Here is a 22206-nt window from a genome sequence, read left to right on the forward strand (position 1 = left end):
GAGCTTTCAGCTGAACCAGGGTGATAATATGGAGGCACAGATAGTACGGCAGGATCAGCGTGGCTTTCCTCATGCTTTCCAGCTTTATGACCTCTGTTTCCTAGACAACTGCATTGCCACCCTCACACTTTCTACCTCCATTCCCCCATGCACAGCCCCCTCTTCAACATAAAGAAGCCAAAGCATTTGTAAGGAGGTGTACCATCTGCAGTGCTAATTTCTTTAACATCTAGATTTAGTTTGGCAGTCTCACACCTACCCGTTCTTTGCCAGATGCAAACCAGAATGGGTTTGACAGAATATGACCAGAGCCCAGCAGCCCAAAAGAACACAGGGAAACACAGAGGATTCACTTCTGGCCCGTACAATTCTTGTCTTAAAATTCCTCCCATATTGTGTTCTGGCATCAAACAAACCAGATAGTAGAAAAGCATTTGATCTCTGTAATGACTTTTTTTATACCTTTGACTCATAGCACATTGTTTTTAAAATAAAGAAATTCTTATATATATCTATATACATGTATGTGTATCTCTCTCTCTCTATAAACTCAACCAACTGAAATGTTACTTGCTCTGGCTCTAGGGAGCATAACAACAATTTCTTGCAGCTTTAAGCTTCAAGGTACTATTTGGTATGAGAAAGCATTGTAAGAAAATAAAATCTTATCAAGGCAAAAGCATTACATCCATAATAGGTAACTGAGGAACAGTTATGAACGTCCCACTCAACATATGCACATACACACACTGCAATTATTATAGAAAAGCTGCAAATGGTAAGAAGTCCAAAGTGTTTACTGTTTTTTATTTTTAAAGGATTGGCCCTTGAAAGAATCATCCTATCAACAGGTTCTAGAGGAACACAAGAGCTGAACTTCCAAACCTTCAGAAATTCTCCTGCTTATCCTTTTTTAAGAGTTATATTGATACACTGGCCAACATAAGTAACTGATGACAAATTCCACCATCTCGAGTGGAATTTTTCATTTGATATTTATTTTTTCTGTCTTGACTTTGTTCACAAGCACACTCAAACCACAGCATTCTCAACAAACCACTGCATCATCTTTGTATCTCCATGAGCACTTCATATTAAGCTTTGTCATCATTACACAATCTTCTGTAATACTATCGTATTCTCACTAAAAGCTTATCAAGAAAACCTGTTAGTACACATGAAGGTCAGCTTTTGTTCACTGAAGAAGATTAAAACCCTCCTAAAACCCTTCATGTCATCATCCCTGCCATCAGCATACAGATTACTTCTCTCCTTTTTACAGCAAAAAGCCTTGCAAAGAAGAGGACTCAAAGCAAACAAAACAGAAAAGAAAAAGAAAAGAAGGTGAAGCAGCTGAAGTATAGTCAAGTTGCTGCAGAATTCTCTCTATACTAACAGAAGTTGGTTTCATTTGAGTCTCATGTTTGGCTCGGCACTCAAATACACTTCATCAGTGTGAGCGCCTGCTGTTATTATATTAGTACCTTAAGATTTCCACAGGTTTCAGAGGCGCCGGCCCCAGGAAATCCCAGTTTCTGCACGGTAAGAACTCCAGGTCAACCCAAAACTGAGTGGGCTGTTCTGTGGTAAGATACGATTATGAAGAACAACACTAAGATTCACACACAGCAAGGAAGGATTTAAGAAAACTGTATAGCAAAACATATACCTGGAACAAGTTGATTATCAATTTCCCCTTATTGACAAATGTTTGGAGGCCTAATTTTTAGTTTCAGGCCTGGCAGATACAAATGACTGCAAGTTCTATTTCTGCCTATACAACAACGGATTTGCAAATGTAGAATCAGCATTAATAGTAAAATGGGAATGAAAAACTGTATCCATACATTTTAAGGGCCAGAGTGCAAATCAGTGAACACAGTCAATAGGTGCTGAAGCTACCTGGCTTTATCCTTCATTTCAGAGAGTTCACCAGCCATAGGGGAATGTGAAAGAACAGTTTAAACAGCTTCAGAAGAGACATCAGCAACAACAAACTATAAAGAAGGCTATTGCAGCCTTTCTATATATTTTATAATGTGCAAAAACCTAGTTCACATTCCCCTAAGTACAAATAGTCCATTCCCTCATGGGGCACATGTATCTACATCTAGGCGACTGTACTGCTAATGCAGAGAAACTACTACTTTTGCATCTGATTTGTCTGAATTATTTCAGACTGCCCCTTTCTGGGGAACTGAGGTGACCAGCTCTGATGTATGCACGTCTACTCTGGGTTATTTACACTTCACAAAGGCTCATCTCACTCTTTGCGCCCGTATTAAGAATTATGGAACTTCACAGGTGTTTGCATACATGAAAACTATTCATGCATTTCAAAAGGCTGGCCAGATGCATCACAGCCAAAAATCAAGTAAACTAACTTGTTTGAATACTGCATACTGTTAAGCTTATGATGGAAAAAATACTATGCAAAGTAAAACTATTTTCAGACATGCCACATACTGGTTCTAAAGCTGTACGAATACACACACATTGTCCCAGGTTTCTGAGTAATGATTCTCTAAAAATGCAAAACAACTCTTAATTGCAACAACCTTCTCTTCTCCCCAATCATCATGAACTCCTGAGTGCACGGGGCGGGGGGGGGGGGGGGAAGCCTGACAACTTGGTTTAGAATGTTTTGCCTAATAAACACTATCTCTTTGATCTGTGACAGCTGTAGACTTAGGCATCCAGCCTTCATCTAGGCTTTATCAATAAGGCTGCACAAAACAGATCGCCCCCTGAACACTGAAGAGGCTCACAAAATGCCCACTGTATCCTGTGGGATACTGTCTTCTGTTTTCAGGGCATTGTTTTAATCACGCTTCTCAAAAGCACATGCAGCTGGCGAACAGCTTAGTTCACACTGCCTGATGCTTTTTCTGATACAAATATTTTCCCCAGAGAAACAAATGTCTTACTCCTACCCATCACAGCCCTCATATTTACCTCAAATGTATCATCAGAATTATCAGAAGGTTTGTTCTCAACCTACTTGTTGCCTCATTAATGCTCAGAGGACTGACATTTGCAAGCAGTCTGGTAAGTGAATTGCTGAAATCTTCCCTTGAAAAACCCAGAGCTGCATTCTCATTGTGTGCTGAAACATCTCGTACCACTACAGAAGACAGCTCAGTATCTTTTATATAGTTTTCATAGTTTATTTTTCCACACTGTGTGCAAAGAGGCTGTGCAACTCAATGAGATAGGAAATCTCCAATGACAGGAATTAAAGATTAAAAAGGAGATTTATAACTATACCAAGGATTTAAAAAGTTGCCATCAAGAACAACTGTATATTCTTTGTATATTCTGACCAAAGTTCTGGGATCCACAGCGATCCTGTAATAACTTGGGATCTACTTCAGACACTGGAGGAGGGCTGGAGCAAAGGTAGTGTTAAATTTAGAAACATAAGTTGCATTTGTTGTTTCTCTGATTATGTGGCTCATCCGACCTCACGTAATACAATGGTGTCGCAAGCATATATTTGTTATAGCTATATATCTCTGCAATCCCTTTCTCATTACTCACAGCAGATGTTTGTTTCTGCATGTAACTCCAGTCCAAGGATGTATGTGGAACTCACAAAATTTAGTCTTGAAAGAGACACAAATTTAAAATTCAGTGCCTCGCAATTTGTTTGGAATTAAAAACCCAAACTATGATTCTTCATGTGAAACACAGAACTTGCTTTTTGTCCTGAAATATCAATTCCTGAGGTCATTGCATCACAACAGAAAAAAAAAGGAATTAAAAGCCACTTGCAGAAACTTTAAAACAAAAAAAAAATTATACATTCTGGATAGTTGAACTTATAGCAACTAATATACCTGACCTTCTCAATAAAAGTAAAAAAAAAAAAACCTAAGTACATATATTCTGCATCCTACTAGCTTGTTTCAAAAAATTAATCTCAGGAAAAGCAGTTGTTTTGTTACTCATAAATTATAGAGCCAACCCAAGTTCCTACCTATGAAATCTTCACGAGACAATTTGCCATCACATACTTTTCCCACATATGAAAAAATTACTAATTTATGAAACAAAGTATTAGTTAGAGGAAAGTATGTATAGGTTTCTGCATTGCTGTTTTGCAGGGACTGGTGGTGTGTGTTTGTTTAATTAGCAGAACTTCAGCTCTGCTAACAGCCTCTATATTAGTACAGAAGCACCACAGCAGTAGTATAATGGAACACAGGATATGACGGATTGGCAGTACTTGGGGGTAATGGCATTGCCCATATTCAGCTGTAGAGTTGAATAAAGAGGTCTGGTAAAGCCTGCTAATGTAAGCAAGTCCAATAGATTTATCTCCTTTTGTCCTTCCTGAACATCAAAAGCAATAATCTCTCAGGTATAATTATCATTCTGTATTCAGAAACATTCCACCCCAAAAGCGAACTACTAGTTGTATCTTTCCATTCATCAGTTAGAGGGACAGAAAATCGTATCACGCTGTTAGGATGTGCTATCATTTGTTATGATAATTATAGTTAATACAGGATTATACCTCCTCCTGCTGTGTACTACCATTAAAAATTGCCGTTATCCCATTTATATTGCTTTTGTTCTTCCTTTCTTCAGGTCCCTAAGCAGGAAGCTTTGTTCAGGTGAGACTCTCCTACCACAGAGAGGTTGTTCTCTGCTTATGCATAGTGTCACTAGGCAAACATATGCATTCAGCAAATTTTACAGCAACTAACTAAACCCAGGACTAATGCATATGTCACCCCTTAACTCAGACACACTGTAATTTACAGTCTGCTCCAAATTATAGCAATTTAACCAACAGAGGAATTTGCCTTGGTACTTCTGGTATTTTTGGTAGAGATATTAATGCCACATCATTTAATAAGTTCTTGAGTTAGCACACACCTGTTCATTTTTGCTTGTCAGTTTAATGTGGTATAAAGCAAGAAGCATCATCAAATAGAGAAGAGTCTTATAGTTTTAGCTAGGCTATTTTACTAGAACAGCAACAACCCTTGCTTGTAAAGTATGACACACAGAGGAACACAACATACTATGCCTAGGAACAGTAACGAGGTCCAAGAAGAATCTGGAGCCAAAGAAAAAGATGAGAAGAGCAGCATTTCTGTCTGCAGTGCCTTAACCACCACGTCTGTCACCGCAGTGAGAGTGCACCACATGGTGCGATACAACATCAAGCCCTTGATGCTGCTTAGCAGGAGCCCACAATGCTCAATACCTGCCTGTCCTGAAGGCAGAAGCAATGAGTAAAATACTCAGACTACAGCTATATAAATGATATGTATAGTCAGAGCTCCACACAGAGCCAGTATAAGTGAGCATGAAGTAGTTTTCTAATTCTTTTCACTGTTCATCTAATCCATAGCGCTTGTGTTGCTCTGCTAAGAGCCTCCCACATTAGGAGTTGAATCATGGTTGCTGTTCACACACCTCCCATCCAGCTCACATACACTCAAGCAGCCACAGTACGGAGCTGGACGTTTAAGTTTCAGTACATTTTCTGAAAACAAGATGAGCCCAAACAGAATTGGGCAAACTACAAATGAAGGGACCACACTTCATATTATCTAGACCCCTGTTTCCTTTGCACCTCTACCAGTCCAGGCCAACTGTGGACAAGTTAGACCCATCGAGGTATTTTTAACTGGGCTTTCATGTTGCTGAGACACCGTTTTCAGTGATGCATTAGAACATCCAGGCTGCAGATTAAGAAGGCAGCAGGTATAGAAACATCCGAATTGCCATCCTGTTGATTGAGCTTGGTCTGGCAACATTTATTAGCTTAGATATGAAGTAATTTGAGCATAACTTATAAATTCCAGGCTAATTCAGACAGATAAGCACTGCTGCTGCTTCAGTGCTATGAGGGGCCATAACTAACAGGCCTTGTTTGAATCTACCCTAACACATGCAGATCCAAACATGGTGGTTTTGGCCACCTTTCTTGACTTGAGAATGCTAGATACAATAGCACAAGGACATTTGTAGCAAAGCCAGCTCTGGTGCAACAAAGATCATCAGTTTTGGCTCAGCATGGACTTTGCTAGAGCTGAGCTGGTTCTTGCAGAGCCTGTTACCCATGAGCCAGCTTCTGGAAAAGCACAAAGCAGCACGCTGCATCCATCACCAGCACAGAGGTAGAAGAACTCCAGAACTCAAGTCCTGGAAGCACAGGACCCTAAGCAGCTCTGCAGGAGCAAGGACAGCCAGCTCCGACTGAAAGCCTTAAAACCCTGCTAAGGGTCCACTTGGTACGACCAAGATCTCTGCACCATTTCTCACTATGTTCTCTAATACTGACATTATCCATGCAGTAAACTATAATTATTCTGCTGTATGGGCCCCAAAACAACTCAATGGCAAAAAAAAATCCTCCCATCCCTTACCCCAAGCACAAATAATTTGTCTATTCCTGACCTATGCTTTGCAATTTCATATCATAAAAGACAGAGTGGAGAGGAATGGATGCCCTGGGTTAGGTACCATTTACCTCTACTACAGTTCTTAACAATTTCTTACAGTGATAGTGTCTGTTAGCTTATTACTGTCATAGCTTTTTCAACTTAAATTGTATCTATTTAGGGTAGAACTTCGACAAGAATCTATCCTATTTATGGGATCTACAGCTTGTACTAATTATTTTATCCCAATTTACCGCAAAATGAAGATGAGTTAGAACTTCAGTTTAACCTGGAAGCTATGCACAAAGTACCTTGTACTTGCCTGGACTTAGGATTGCTTAGGATTTTATTGACTTTGAAGTGCAAACATAACTGTAGGCAAAGGGAAATAATATAGATTTCAATATCATTTCTACTGAAAGAAGTGTTAAAGTAACTTTGAGTGAATTTAATATTTGGCAGACTGACAACTCCAGAGACAAGATCACACAAAACACTCACTCTTTGAAGGGGGAGGCAAATATCCTACTGGGTTTTTTGTTTGTTTGCTTGTTTTTTCTTAATCAAACCCATACTTCAAAGCCATGTTTTTCACTGGTGATGCCTACAGTAAGGCTTTACATCTGTATTTGGGGTGTGCAAAAATGATCAAGAAGAATTGTGTTATTGTCACTTGGTGACTTACCACTATTTGCTGCTGTTAAGCTCTGAAGCTCCAGTCCTATGCACCTTTGGTGTGATTTCACGGTGGTTTAAGCAAATGCATTGTACTTCCTATTTAAAACAGGAGGGGATCATACACAAACAGCATACCAGCTCTGCCAAGTGGTAACTCGATATGCCATGATTTCTGTTGCTACTATATGAATATGGCTCTAAGCACCAAACAGCTTCTTTCTCCAAAACCGGAGAAGTTTTGGCAAACTTCTGAATGTGCTCAGATGCAAGCTGCAAGGGCTTACTTCACTGGGGGAGCTCTGAAAAATATAACAATCCTGGTAACAGGGACAGAAACACAGGTGAGTGCATGCACACATATTAACATGCACTGAACAGAGCATTATTACTCTGACACTGTTGCCTGTGGTTTTCCTATTTTCCATCCCTTTGTATTTATCATTTTCATAGTTTGGTATCATTCACTTCTTGCCTCTGTTCCCATGTCAACTCTCACCACCTTCCTCCTCCTTTTTCTTTTTCACTATACTTTTCCTCCAGAACGCACTTTTTCTATCCTCTTCCTCCCTAAGGCAGTCCATTTCTCTTCAGCTCCTACTGAGGGTATCTTGTACTCACCTGCTTTCTGTAAGCAGGCAGTTGAAATTGTCCTACCCTGAGCTCCGCAGAGAAACCATGCAGCAGAGAACACAACCTGGTTGTGTTCAAACTCTGCTGAAGAGTCACTGGTAGTAATGTGCAATTCAGACAAAATTAATCTGCAGGAGTGACATGGTGAGGTCCATGCTACCATCCCAATCTCCAGGCCAGAGAGAACTAGTTTAAAAATACAGTAAATAAAAAGGTGCATGCAGAATCATTCTCAAGTGCCAACAGAAGCAAACATAGAATACTTCTGAAACCCTGAGAAAATCTTCTCCTCAATTTCTAACTACCAGTCCATCAAAGTCTCCCAAGATCTAGGGCCAGCAGGATTCTCTAATGCCGCTGGTTTTTATTCAGTTGCAGCTTTTGGCTAACTTGCTTATTCTATATATCTGTAAAGGTAATGAAGCATATTAACAATGGCCTAAGAAATACACACTGAAGGTAGCTCTGTTTAATAAATAAATAAATAATTTTTTTTTTCTTCTTTTTGACTCTATTAAATAGAATAGGAAAATGGCAGTCTAAGACAGTGGTCAATCAGAAACAGCATCCTGGGATCTTTCACAATAAATGATAAAAGAGGTTCAAAATAAAATATAAAAATAGAACAGCCTCTAATATGGTCTCCTAGGTTTAAGTGTTCTGTATCACTCTAATGTTACCTCAAAACAGTGAGAAAGTGACAGAACAGAATAACATTGATAAGTTTCTAAAGCCAGTTTATGTCATTATTTTACTATTTACAAACAGATTTTACACAAAGTGCAAATTAAACCACATTATTCTACTCAATGCATGTGGGTAATAAGACATTAAACATTTCAGTATGTCTTTGGTGTTTAACTCACACTTATATCCTTACATATTAAAATAAGGGCCTTGAACTCCAGAGACAGCGAGATCCATGGGGGTGCTCATGATGTCATGAAAAAATAGTCAATATCCCTATCTCAAATTAAGGTAAATATCTTCCTTACTGTTTTACAAATGATCTGAGCCAACACTGCTGGTTTTGTGTTGTGATGCAAGTATGCGCATGGCTGGGTGCATATGAGATGCCTCCAAACTAAACAACGGATTCAGGGTTCATCTGTCTCCAATTGCGCAAGTTCACCTAAGAAAACAGGACAAAATTATTCTGTCTTTCACTCTTCAACCTCAGCGCCGACTTTGTGAACAAATTCAACCTTAAACACTACATGATCAAATCATTCCTTCCACAATTAATTTGCCAGCTGTAGGCCTCAAGGCAAAGAGTCTTCTCCAAATCCCATTCCACCTTTCCTCAAATCCAAAGTCCTCCCTTTACAAGGAATCCAAATAAAATACCACCTCACCTTTTCTGAAGAGGTCCTTACCTCCTTCTGATCTTGCTCCTGAAATATTGTCTTTATCAAGGTTCAGATATTTCTACTTCCTCATTACAGAATTTCTGTAAGACCCCTCCAGTCTATGGAAATCCATATCCTCTTGTTACTGTGGGTCCATCCTGTCTCACTATCCTAACACTGAGCAGTTCTCTATTCTAACCCACAATCAATCCTGTTTCTTTCCCACACCAAGTTACCTTAAGATCCACTGAGTTTTGCCATTTCACCTTCCTTAGAGTGAGGATTTTTCTAGCCCACCATTTACTCTGCAATTTTTCCCCTGAAACCTCTCTACAGTAAGAGACTCTCAAATCTTGAGGGATCTTAGCAGTGTGTATAAATACCTGACGGAGGTAATGAAGAAGAGGGAGCTGGACTTTTCTCTCAGTGGTGCTCACTGACAGGACAAGAGACAGTGGACACAAACTGAAACACATGAAATTCCATCTGAACACAAGAAAACACTTTTTCACTGTGAGGGTGCTCAAACAGGTTCCTCAGCGGGGCTGTGGAGTCTCCATCTGTGGAGACACTTAAAACCCAACTGGACATGGTTCTGGGCAACCTGCTGCAGCTGACCCTGCTTGAGCAGGGGGGTGGACTACATAAGCTCAAGAGGCCCCTTCCAACCAAAATGATTCTGTGAAATCTCATTTCCTGCTGCCTGAGCTTGTCCAAATTCTCTCTCCCCCTCAGCAACTGGACCCTCGAGGTTTCCATTGCACCAGCCCCAAGGAAAACGTGACACATGAGGGCTGACTCTGAACATCTGTTGCAAGGCTGAACAGCATTTCCCAGCACTAAAGCTTCACCTGCCTCTGCGATGCTACACCGCCCTGCTCAGTTATGTTCCTTGCAGTTCCTATTTCACTTGCAATTTTTTTGCCAGTTCACTATTCATCAATGCTTCCAAACCATTAATAAAGTTTGATAAGAATCAGTCCTAATACAGAACCTTGTGGCATCTTGCTATTAACCTTTTGCTGGGTTGAAAACTGCTTATTCACCTTCTTGCTTTCTACCTCTCAGTCATGTAGATCTTAGAACTTAATCTCTGACTGCACAGCCACCCAGCCTCCTTACCAGGCTCTGTGTTGCACCTTTCTGAAAGTCCAGCTCCTCTCATTCAGCCATGCTTTTGACATTGTGCTTGCAGAACCTCAAGAAAGAGGAACAAATAAACTTGTTGATTTCTGCACAGGTATTTCAGGAGGTGGACGAGGGAAAGGAGCTTCTGTGGAGCAGAACAATGCTGCTTGCAAGGCTCTGGGCCTGATTTCAAAAGTGAGACAATACATCAAAATGCTTCAACAAATGAGCACGGCTAGCAGCAAAAAGCTAGAAGACGACTCTTGGGATCCGGGGACTATTGACACATGCTGCGTTACAGCATCATTGAATAAAACGCATAAATATCCTTGAAGGCAGGTAAGAGAATATAGGACTCTCACTGATTAGCTGTGGGTGTAGGAAGCAATCTCCTGCCTGTTTTATCTCTGACCAGAGTGCTTGGTGGCCTGCATACAAGGATTTCATTTATGTATTTAAAAATTGAAAAACTCAAGTGCTAGTGAACAAGCAGGCACTTGCTTCAGATGTAGTAAAACAAAAAAGCAACTTCTGGTAGTACAAGAGTGGGAAAACAGAGGGCAAAGCATTTCAGCAGCTGAATGAGACGAGAACGTTTTGCTGCATGTAGAGTTTATGCCTGTGTGCTTCCTCGTACACCTGCCTGATGTTTGAAGATTGGGTAGGTGAACCATCAGGGTGAAGATGATGCTTTTAGGTCTCTAATGTTTCCCTTGCAAGCTCAGTTAGTGAGTCAGGAGTCATAAGCTCTGTATGCAGGTACAAATTCCCACATTCCTGCTGTATGAGTTTCTAGTTTTCCCCAGTATCCTGGAAAAATATCTGCAAGATATCTTTGTCAACTTTGTTTAAAAAAAAGAAAATCAAATGATAACTATAATAAATAGAATATTTCCAATTGAAAGAAAGACTATTTGGTTTAAAATACTTGAAGAACAACTTCAGAAATCATTCATGATGTATTTTTGAAACACTGCCATGCAGCAAAATAACCAGATTTACACTTTCTCTGCTCAGAATTTACCTATCAGCAATTCCAATTTTCTCAAGTTGGTAAGTTAATGGATAATATTTGTCTACATTGTATGATTGATTCAGCTGGTTTCCTGAATAACTTATGAAACATTCTTAGCTTAAACCACAACCACCAACCACCAGAGAGGCCCCACAGCATTGTTAATTTCCCTGAGTAACACCAAAGATTTTGCTGGTGCAAATATTGGAAAAACAAATGTAACTTTTGGGTCAAACATTCACTTCATTTAAACATTTTCTGTCTCCTTTAAAATGCTGCTTTAATAATCTTTCTTGCTAGGAAGCAGTTAAAATTGCTGTGGGAAGTGATGACAACCCGCAATCACAGTCAACATGACTCATTTTTGTTGTTGTTTTAAACACCAATGTGACCCTTTATTAGCACTTCATTCCATAATAGAATTGGATAAGCTTTCCAGAGGTTAATAAAATGCAGAAACTGAAAACTAGTTTCTTACCACCTGAAACAATATGCAAGTTCAGCAAATTGTTTTACCCAAGAATATTTATTGTAAATGTTCTAGGCTTTTGACATGTTTGGAAGTGACAGCTTGACTTCAAAATTGGTTTGTATTTTATTAAAAGCAGGTTAAGAAATCTGAAGAAAGAAATACAACATTAAACCTTGGGTCAAGTAAAATACTTCTGCCAACCCATTTTTCCCTTCTTCAGAAAGAGAATGAAAAAGTCAATTACTTGCACAGCTCCAGCCCAGGAGACATGCTTTGCTACCTGCTGACAGCCACTGCTGACTTCAGAAAGTACCTCGATGTGGCATGTGATTTTATTCTGTATAATCAACTTTTAAGGGGCATGCTTTAGTTACATTTATGTATTGGTGGTGGAATTTGCTTGTTTGCAGCAAATTCAATTTTGCTCCTTTTCACTTCATTTTAGACCACTTTTTGGAAACTGATCACCCATTTTGTGTAAACTTGAAAACAAATTCCTTCATGATGAATATTTTTAAGCAAGTAGTATATACTAGCCAGTGCAGTAGTACGCACTCAGCCTAACAAAATAGTGCCTAGCCAGTTTGGAGAACAGAAGATGTAACATTTTTAAGCACTCTTTATGAATCCCCAATAAATTTTTAAAGGGGGTTGGCTCCAGTTAATTTGATTTCATTTTCCCCAGAGTCAGCAAAATCTGGTATGAACAAGCTATTGCACCTTATGAAAAGTTTCTACAGAACTAGTCAAATCTGATTACCTGATGATTAGTCATCATTATTAATCACAGCTAGCAGTAAGATGGAAATTGTGAATTTTTTAAAATTGGTAATCATTTAATTTTTGAAGCAGCAGCATTGAAGCAAGACAAGTAAATGAGTTTGGAAAGCTTTCAAAATGCGTACCTTAGTTACAAAGGTGCTGCTTTTGCTAAGTGAAGATGTGGCATGTTCAGCAGTTCAAAGAACACCATGCAATTTAGGAGCATCACATGAGCTTGGAACTACATAAAAATTAAAAAAATAGTCAGGCATACTAAGCATTATTGAATTACATTTACTGCAAATCTGCTAGCATATCTGTGTTAATACGATCTATAGAAGTGATTTTATCATTGCTGAACCATCAGAGAAATGAGCCCATGTTACAATTTGCAGTTACGAGCTATGACTCTGCTTAGGACTTTGGCTGTCACACCTGGTACCCTGGGAGAAGATATCTGAACACCCATTGGGACTAAGAAGAAAACAAAGAAGATCTTCATGAGCAGCTTTGCTAAGGAGTACACACTATACGGTGGTCCCTTTTCAAACAAAAATTGTGGTTCAAACCTTGGAAAACAGAAAACTTCACAAGAAGGAAGATGAAATCTTGGTGCTCTCTCATCCTTTTCTTCAGTGCAGTATTTACTTAAATAATGCAACTTGCAGAGCAACTGCAACAGCTCTTCCTCAGTGAGACACCAGAGTACTGCAGGAGCCAGCTTGCCCTCCAGCAAATCCTCCGAGGCTTCCCTGGAACCGCTGAACCCCTTCTCAATCGAGGCATGGCCAGCAGAATGCCTTCTTGCCAATCCGTCAGTGATGCTGCGAGCACTCGCTTACCTGACAAGAAGCAGAGTTTTCTCCAACAGCTCTGCCCACAAGGGCTCCCGGGATGGCACGCAGCGTTGCAGCACCTACAGGCACCCACCGTGCCATGCACTCCCCCTGCACCCTCCTGGGCCACCACAATGGCGGAGGCTATCGGGAAATGGCCTGGCCCTTGGACGTGTTCACAAATGACGCAAAAAACTTCTATCGCTTCACTAAAGTTAAGGTAGGAGGGCACAACCTCCCTCCTGGCAAGGCAGGGAACGCTGTGACAGCACAAGACCACTTCCCCTGCCCACTTCAAGCGTGGCGGGAGTGTCAGTCCACCTCACGAGAGCAGCGGGGCGCCTGCCATGAGGAGGGAGGCCTGAGGGAGCACCCCTGTGGCAGCAGTCGCTGGCGGGCATGGCTGCCAGGGCAGCAATGCAGCTGGCCCCGCTGGGACACGGCAGTCACAGTGAAACACGAGTGCCTGTTACCTTCCAGCCCCATATATACAAGATACACATCTATCTACACGCACATTTTATACACATACCTATATACTTTTTTTTTTTTTTACTTTGTAAATCTAGAGCTTTAACATACTTAAGGTTGTCTATCACACTTAAGGCTATCTCACCTTATCACACTTAAGGTTATCTATCATACTTCAGGTTATCTAACCTGAAAGCATTTGTAGAAGTAAAATTATTCCAGTAATTGTTTTGTATAAGACAAACACCTGGATGATCTAATAGGATTAAATTACAGCATGGATAAAATTACCTTTAGAAGCTGAAAAAAATTTCAACAAAATGCAATGAGATTAGATGGGTTATTAACACTTTAGTTAGGCCAAAGGCCTAAAAATGGTCATTTCATTGATACACCAAAGCTAATTTTTTGACGATCGAAGCAGCAGAATTAGTCCTCTCAGTTTCATTCAGCACATCCCTTCAAAGACTTTTAATTCTTATCAAAGACAGAAAAAGTTTGTCTTCAACTCACAGTCACTGCTTCTTCTGAAAGGTAAACTGATAAAATCTGTAAGCCTCAGGAGTTCAATTGTGCTGTAGGAAAAAAAAAATCCCAATTTAAATTATTTTTTGCCTTGAAAAACAAAGCTCAAAGGGCAACAGGATCAAAGATCCTTCCCCACGAGAATTTCAGAAACTGTATTTTACTGCTTCGGTGTCAGGCAATTTGTTGTATTTGGTTTCCCTTCTTCCCCAAAAGGCTAAAGTCAGAAATTTCAACAACAAAAAGGGCTAAAGCTTGCTGCAGTCCTAATCCACAACCTTCCAGTGAAAATTTAATCCTATATGTAAGGATTTAATATATAAGGATATTATATATAAGTTTTTCCTGCTGTTTTAAGCTGAAATTTCTCCACTTTATCAGTACTAGACTGCTGCTGAGCACAGACGGACACTTGTTTTGCAGTGTGCTAACGGACAGTGGTTGTCATATAAGCAGTTATGGTGATAATTGTTTTCATTTATAGCCCAAGCCTTGGAGTAAAATCTTCCAAGATGAAAAGCTGAACACCTAGTGACAAATTTAACTTGTTCCCTAATGCATGCAAAAATGAATACATACACTTATTCAGAGACATCACTCAGAAAGTTAATCACAATGTTATCATGCCATTATTAGCCAAAAGTATGTCCATCATTCCTGACAGAGTCTGTGCCAACATTAGCTACCATGCGCTAAAATAAACTGCAGTTAACACTCCACCACGTGAGGTAACGGGGGCTTGAATATCTCGGAGAATGATGCAGGCAGGCAGGTCTGGCTCAGCTGCATGCAGCCATGCTGACAAGTTCGACCTGACTGCAAGATGCCGCACAGGGAGCTTGGAGGCTTGGCTGTGCAGCAGAAACACAGAGAGCAGCCTTTTGTCCAGGGCTGGACTACAGTAGGTAGGACCTCCGTCCCTCTGAAACGTCAGGGAGCACCATTCGGCACTACGCAAGTGATTTTACCAAACGGTGATAGAAAAGTATTGCTTCCTGACCTGAGGCTTTTCTGTACGCCACGCAGTCATGCTGTGCAGGGTCAACGCTAGTGAGGCCAACCGGATCTGTGCTAGCTTTACACTGAGCCAAAAGCTGAGGGTCTCTGCAGATTAACTATGCAACAAATGCTATTTCAGTCAAATGCTGCCAGGTTCTGGTAACTGTAGTTCACAGCTGAAAGGGACCATTAGCACACGGAGTCCCTTCCCTTGCAAGTACCAAACATAACCAGCCAAAACTGTTAATTGTGAGAATTGATGCCAGTGGACGATTGAGGAAACGACATGCAGATAACACGCAGACAAATTGTAACAATTCTTCTAACAAACCTCCCTACGCCAAGGTAAAAAGCAGGAAACAATGAGTTATCAAACAACTTCTGCAGACAGATGCTGGCAGCTGGGTAGAGGGGAGGTTTTGCACTCAGAGGTGCGAGAGCCCCAGCAGCCTCTGCCACTGAAGCCAAAGGAGGAGAGGGGAATGGTCAGGCTTCCTATGCAAACGGAAGGTTCCAAAAACAATTACTCCCCAAAGGGTCAGTAAAGAAAAAGGCTCAGTTTTTAAAAGCACCTGTTATCTGGTAAGATTATCAAAAGCATGTAGGTGTCTTTAAACCGCTAAAACCCGGTGGGGTGGGGGGGTGGGTGGGAAATCTGTCTTAATAGCTTAATCATCCCTTAGTAAAACAAACAAAGTTCACTTCAACTTTGAAGGTGGAAGATCAGAACTTAAAAGGAAAATCTCAAAAAGGAAAATAGCCTTCTCTCCCGCCTCCCACCCGCAAGGTACGAAAGACAAAGGCACATAGAAAGGAGCAGTTTTATCCTGTCATTCCTGCAGCTGTCCAGGTAACTAATAAATAATTAAAACTCAAAGTAAGCCTCATGTTTGCAAATAATAATTTGAACTGTGACCATCTGGGCTCATCAGTAACAATTATTAAGTATCTTGATGATACGCCTTTGATGAAAAAAAGCAAAGAATTGAGATACTGAAAAACAACAATTTTAAGTAGTCCAGGTACAGCCAAGAATTAATTGGAATTAATTACTCATCTACGTCTGGTGAGTTTCTCTGTGTTACGACAGCTAAAAGTGAGATAGAAGGAACTCAAGAAAGGAAGAAATTTTTCATAAGAAATTGGTGATAAAAATGAAAACCCCCATGTTCAGACAGAGGTATACACTGATATTCTCTAACACCTCTTCAAATACAATTTAAGTGTTACAATCTAAGTTTCTTTTTCTCTGAGACAATGTAAACGGGAATTATCTTTCACTAATGAAGGAGTATTTCTGCTTACTGTCTTACTGCTTTCCTAACTCTTTGTGCTTGTATGGTTGAATGTACAGTCAAAAAATGGTAATAGGAAGGGGAGAAAGTTATAGGTATACAATATCAAGACAAGCAGCTCCTGACACTGAATTATATTGCTGGATTAATAGACACTTCTCATTAATATACATCACTAAGTTCCTGAGATCTCTTGACATAGCTTTGTGAACCAAAAAGCCAGTAATGGTACCAAAAAAATGGTACTATGTAGGACAGCATATACCATGTTAGGAATCATGGAAGTGTTACTTTGATGATAAAACCCTTAGTACATTATTAAAAAAATAACATAAAATGTTACCAAAGTTAGTTTAATAGCAACAACAGAAACTTATTTTTTATTTTTTAACACAAGTGATTTTCAGCTTTCAGTAGGCTCTTCCATACAAGACGGAAGGCTACAGTTCTTCCATATTTTTTTGAAAGGGAAATTGGACATACAAAATCTTGTTTCTGCTTATTTAGAAGCCTTGTAAAAATTCTTGTAGCTGTGCAACTATTTCTGTATCCACGGTTTCCATAAGTGCCTGAAAACCTTGTTCTCCCAGTAATTCCTGCTGTGCCTTTAGCTTCTCATAGACGAACTGCTGCAATGACACAGTGTGTACAGGGTCCTTCAGTGCAAGCTGTGGAAAACATGTAAGAGAAAAATATATAATATTGCACTAAAAAATACTCTGTGACCTATTCATCTCTTTTATAACCTCAGCTCAAGAAAGAAATCTTCTGCTTTTCTTTGTAATTTATTGAGAAACAAGAGGAAAAACTCCTGTAAAGCAAAGATCAAATTAATTATTATCAAAAGCAAATATCAGTTTAAAACTATTTGAAACAGTCTCAAATCATGGACCCAGTCTGCCATAAGATTTCACCCTTCCATAAGGTAAGACAATTTCAAAGCTGCTTTGTTAATTACTGCCGAATAAGTTTCCCGTAACTCCTAAAACACACATCAGATGTTACCATGATAAGCACTTTAGAGATGACATGAACTATAGTCAGTCATATTTTATTAGTAAGGAAACAAAACACTGAAAAAGTTGAACTAGTTTAGATTATATGACAACAGGTAAAATAAACTGTCCATATCCACAGAGAATAGACACGCTTCTTCAGTAGTAGTACCTTTACAACCTCATCAGTCCAGCTGGATTACACAATTTTCTTTTGGGCAGGAGAAATAGGAGACTTCTGAGCTCATAATACCCTGCTATAGTGCTATTTCCAAAGAAATGAGGCATATTAAACTTGCACAACTGCTCTTTTGGCATGATACAAAAAAATAAATATTTGAATTTTAATATGGAGTGGAAGACATTAAACCTTAAGATTATTTACTTATTTATTAAACAATATTATACCTAAACAGGGGGAAATACTGAGTGGAACAGCTGCATAAGACAGAGTAAAACATCCAAAACTACTGTAATTACCACAAAAGAGAAGTTAGTCTTATGAACAACTCCAGTGAAAAAGCAGGCTGCTTTTTAACCTCTTGCATCACTGCTTGCAAGTTCTTTCTTATTACGGTCACCTCACCTTTCATATTGCAAATCTCTTAATCATTCCCTCAGTATTCTTAATATTTGCTTTTTAGCCTTCAAACCTTCACCATTTTCTACTATCCAGCTATTTTACATCGCAAAGGTAAGATATGATCATTTTATTACTTATTCCTAACATTACACTCTTTTGAAAAGGGGAGTAATTGCAACAATAGTTTAGTATTCTGTAGTAATTCTTCTCAGTAAATGTAATCTGGTCTCTAGAATATAAACAGACTTTTCTAACAAAATTTCTAAACCACAGCTACTCTAACCAAGATTTGCCAAGGTTAGCAATACCCTTTTGTAACAGCGTTAGCACAATCTACAGGGTAAAAAAAAAGACTGTCTTGCCAAGCAAAGAATCTACCAGTTTCTGAACAATTTGCATTCGTTAACCAACAACTGTAATTTGGGACATATAACACATTTCTAATTGGTTAGTTTCAGTAAGATCATAGATGTAAACAGTCATGTATAAAACCACTGTAGGGAATTCTGCACAGAAAAGCAGGTATGAAAATTGCCATAGACAAGTGTTCTCGTCCTTGTGACCCTGACACAGCAGCAACTAGATGAATGGCATGCGTTACAAAGTCACCTTGGGAAGCACTGCCAAAAAGCCATTTTTTAACAACCTTTTAACCAACAAACCAATTAACCTACGTATTTAGTTAATGGTATGACTTATGCGACATAAATGCTTGTTTAAGTTAAAGTACTCAGAATTAGAATAGCAAGTCAAAATGATTTGCCTTAAAATATCAACTTCAAGTAATTTTTCTTTCTACTCTACCACAACAAATTCATCTAATCAGCAATTTCATATTACAAAGTTTATTCTCCTGATACCTAAAAAAAAAAAAAAAAGAGACAAACAGATTTAAGTCACTGGTAAATAAACCTCTCATTTCTCATATGTCAATGTTCACTAATAAGTCTCAACTTAAGTCCAAATTTTTTCCCAAGTTTAACAAGCTACTAGAATACAAGTATATATGTAATGCTGTTCTAGCACCCCAATGGTAGTTTTCAAACTCTGAACAAAAGTGCTGTATTGTTTTGAAAATAAAGGGTTTGAATCCTTGCTTATTTGCAAAGCTTGCTGGAATTTCAAGTCTGAGCTATCTCTAGCATCTCTTATAATAATTATAGAGATGCTCTCTAGCATCTCTTATTGGTGCTAACCCTCTAGCACCTGCCTCATGGCAGGTGACGATGTGTTTCCAAATAATCCTCTGAATCATCTCTGCAATACTACTGAAAACTGATTATCTTGGAAAAAAAAAAACCAACAAAGTGAAGAAGACAACACAACTTAATATATCACAGAATTCAAAGTTAATATTTTTTATTCCTAACAGATTTGCACAATGCTAGGACTTACAGGAATAGGCTACAATTACAGGAATAGGTTACCGTATCCACTGCAACTTTGGTACATAATTACTTTGATTTTAGAAGTATTATAATTCCACATTGTCTTTTTCATACAACTTAAGTGAAGCTAGTCAACTTTATATATAGTCTCTCCATTAGATAGGAAAGTAACTGAAACACTTCTGCTGTGTATTTACCAACATATGTTCTATCAGGACAAGTCAGAAATTGTACAAAACTGTGGTGGGTTGACCTTGGCTGGATGCCAGGTGTGCACCAAAGCCGCTCTATCACTCCCCTCCTCAGCTGGACAGGGGAGAGAAAATAAAACGAAAGGCTCATGGGTCGAGATAAGGACAGGGAGATCACTCACCAATTACCGTCACAGGCAAAACAGACTTGACTTGGGGAAATTAGTTTAATTTATTACCAATCAAATCAGAGTAGGATAATGAGAAATAAAACCAAATCTTAAAAACACCTTACCCCCCACCCCTCCCTTCTTCCCAGGCTCAACTTTACTCTCGATTTTCTCTACCTCCTCCCTCCCAGTGGTGCAGGGGGACGGGGAATGGGGGTTGCGGTCAGTTCATCACACGTTGTTTCTGCTGCTCCTTCCTCCTCACACTCTTCCCCTGCTCCAGCGTGGGGTCCCTCCCACAGGAGACAGTCCTCCACGAACTCTTCCAACGTGAGTCCTTCCCACAGGGTACAGTTCTTCATGAACTGCTCCAGCATGAGTCCTTTCCGTGGGGTGCAGTCCTTCAGGAACAGACTGCTCCAGCGTGGGTCCCCTGCAGGGTCACAAGTCCTGCCAGCAAACCTGCTCCAGCGTGGGCTCCTGTCTCCACAGGTCCACAGGTCCTGCCAGGAGCCTGCTCCAGTGCTGGCTTCCCACGGGGTCACAGCCTCCTTCAGGCATGTCCACCTGCTCCGGCGTGGGGTCCTCCACGGGCTGCAGGTGGGTATCTGCTCCACCGTGGGTCTCCATGGGCTGCAGGGGCACAGCCTGCCTCACCATGGTCTTCACCAGTGGCTGCAGGGGAATCTCTGCTCCAGTGCCTGGAGCACCTCCAGCCCCTCCTTCTTCACTGACCTTGGTGTCTGCAGAGTTGTTTCTCTCACTCCTCTCTCTGGCTGCAATTGCGCAGTTTCCCCCCCCCCCCCCTTCTTAAATACGCTATCACAGAGGTGCTACCACCATTGCTCACTTGCTCGGCCTCGGCCAGCAGCGGGTCCGTCTTGGAGCCAGCTGGCATTGGCTCTGTCAGACACAGGGGAAGCTTCTAGGAGCTTCTCACAGAAGCCAAGCCTGCAGCCCCCCTGCTACCAAAACCTTGCCACGTAAACCCAACACAAGAACGCCGCTTAGTTTATTGCAACAAGCATAAACCCATCCCTCACAGTTCAAAGCAGCAGCACTGTAAACCACTAGGGACTTCTGTAGTATGATTAATGCTTGCTGCTAGAAGCAGCATCTAAGTATCTGTAAGCCAAACGGGACTTAAGAGTCTTCAGACTTGATTTAGGAGTCAATACATTAATTTGATTTCATTCAGATAGTCATGTCAAAAATATTTCAAGTAAATTAAAGAATTTCCTGCAACAATAATAAATTTACTTTCTTTTCATTCTACTTTTTTGGAACTTGTATTCAGAACTAACAAAACAAATGAAATAGCTTGGTATAATTAGTTTGTCAACAGTATTAGACTATCAGCTGCAGTCTTAGCTGAATAAGCAAGCAAAATCATAAGCCTAGAAGAACAGTAAGCACTGTTCTTTATTCACTGTATTTTTGTTATGACAAAATTAAAATAGTATCTGGTTTAAGAGAAGCCTCATAAGATGTTTTCAGATTATTCTATTTGATTCTTGGAGGAAAAAATCATCCTCTTGAAAACTGAGTCTTCAGCTTGCTAAGTGCTGAGCATCCAACATCAGTCTAGCACAGAACTAGATAGAACTAAGATATCAATATTAACACTGGCTACTTAGTCTATAAACACTGGGTTAGGGACCATATTTTTTAATGTAAATATGTATGCTGAGTTACTAGGTCTGTGGCCAGAGTTTTTTTTAATTGAAATGCTCTTGACTCTGATAAGAGCAAAACACACCTATTTGCCAGTTTAAAAAAAAAAAAAATCCTAGAAAATTCCAACAGCTTCTTAGTCAAAACAGCTACAGACAGGAAACAGAACTTTGGCGAGGAAATACACATTATTGAAACACATTATTGAAATATGCTTTATGCTGCTCAGTGAAAACCTGATTTGACTAGCTTTTGAATCTAGTTGCTTTACAAATTGATCTTGAAACTGGACACAGGTGCCTACCTTGGGGCTGGACTGAAGAAACTAATCTTCCACCTCACTGGTTGTAAACAGCAGTTTGAATCAGAAAAGCAGTACAGAGGTTTTACAGAACAACTATTTCCCATCCCTCCAAACTCCGCTTGCTAGCCTCAATGGCATTCTGAAGAATTATTAGTTGTTTGAACCAGTATTTGTTAGGTGGATCTCCTTCCTCAACATCTTTACACAACACTATAGTCAAAAAAATCACACTGTTTTCAATAAACAATTATATATTGTTCTGCACTAAAACAGTGATCTAATCACTACAAACGATAACGCAAGCCAATGGAATGGCATTAGAATGCAAGAACAGGTAAAA

The 22206-nt window shown here is 39.8% G+C and overlaps 1 protein-coding gene across 2 annotated transcripts in view; it reads right to left on the reverse strand.

Moving 5' to 3' along the window:
• Positions 1-16915: 16915 nt before the first annotated feature.
• IPO11 (importin 11) overlaps positions 16916-22206 on the reverse strand; it is a 105136-nt gene continuing 99845 nt past the window's right edge. For both annotated transcript variants that reach the window (XM_050913475.1, XM_050913474.1), the window contains exon 32: positions 16916-17229. In XM_050913475.1, the coding sequence (XP_050769432.1) occupies positions 17065-17229 (165 nt within the window). In that variant the 3' untranslated portion in view covers positions 16916-17064. The remainder of the gene's footprint in view (positions 17230-22206) is intronic.

Source organism: Gymnogyps californianus, chromosome Z (assembly GCF_018139145.2).
Source record: "Gymnogyps californianus isolate 813 chromosome Z, ASM1813914v2, whole genome shotgun sequence".
NCBI classification, from domain to species: Eukaryota; Metazoa; Chordata; class Aves; order Accipitriformes; family Cathartidae; genus Gymnogyps; species Gymnogyps californianus.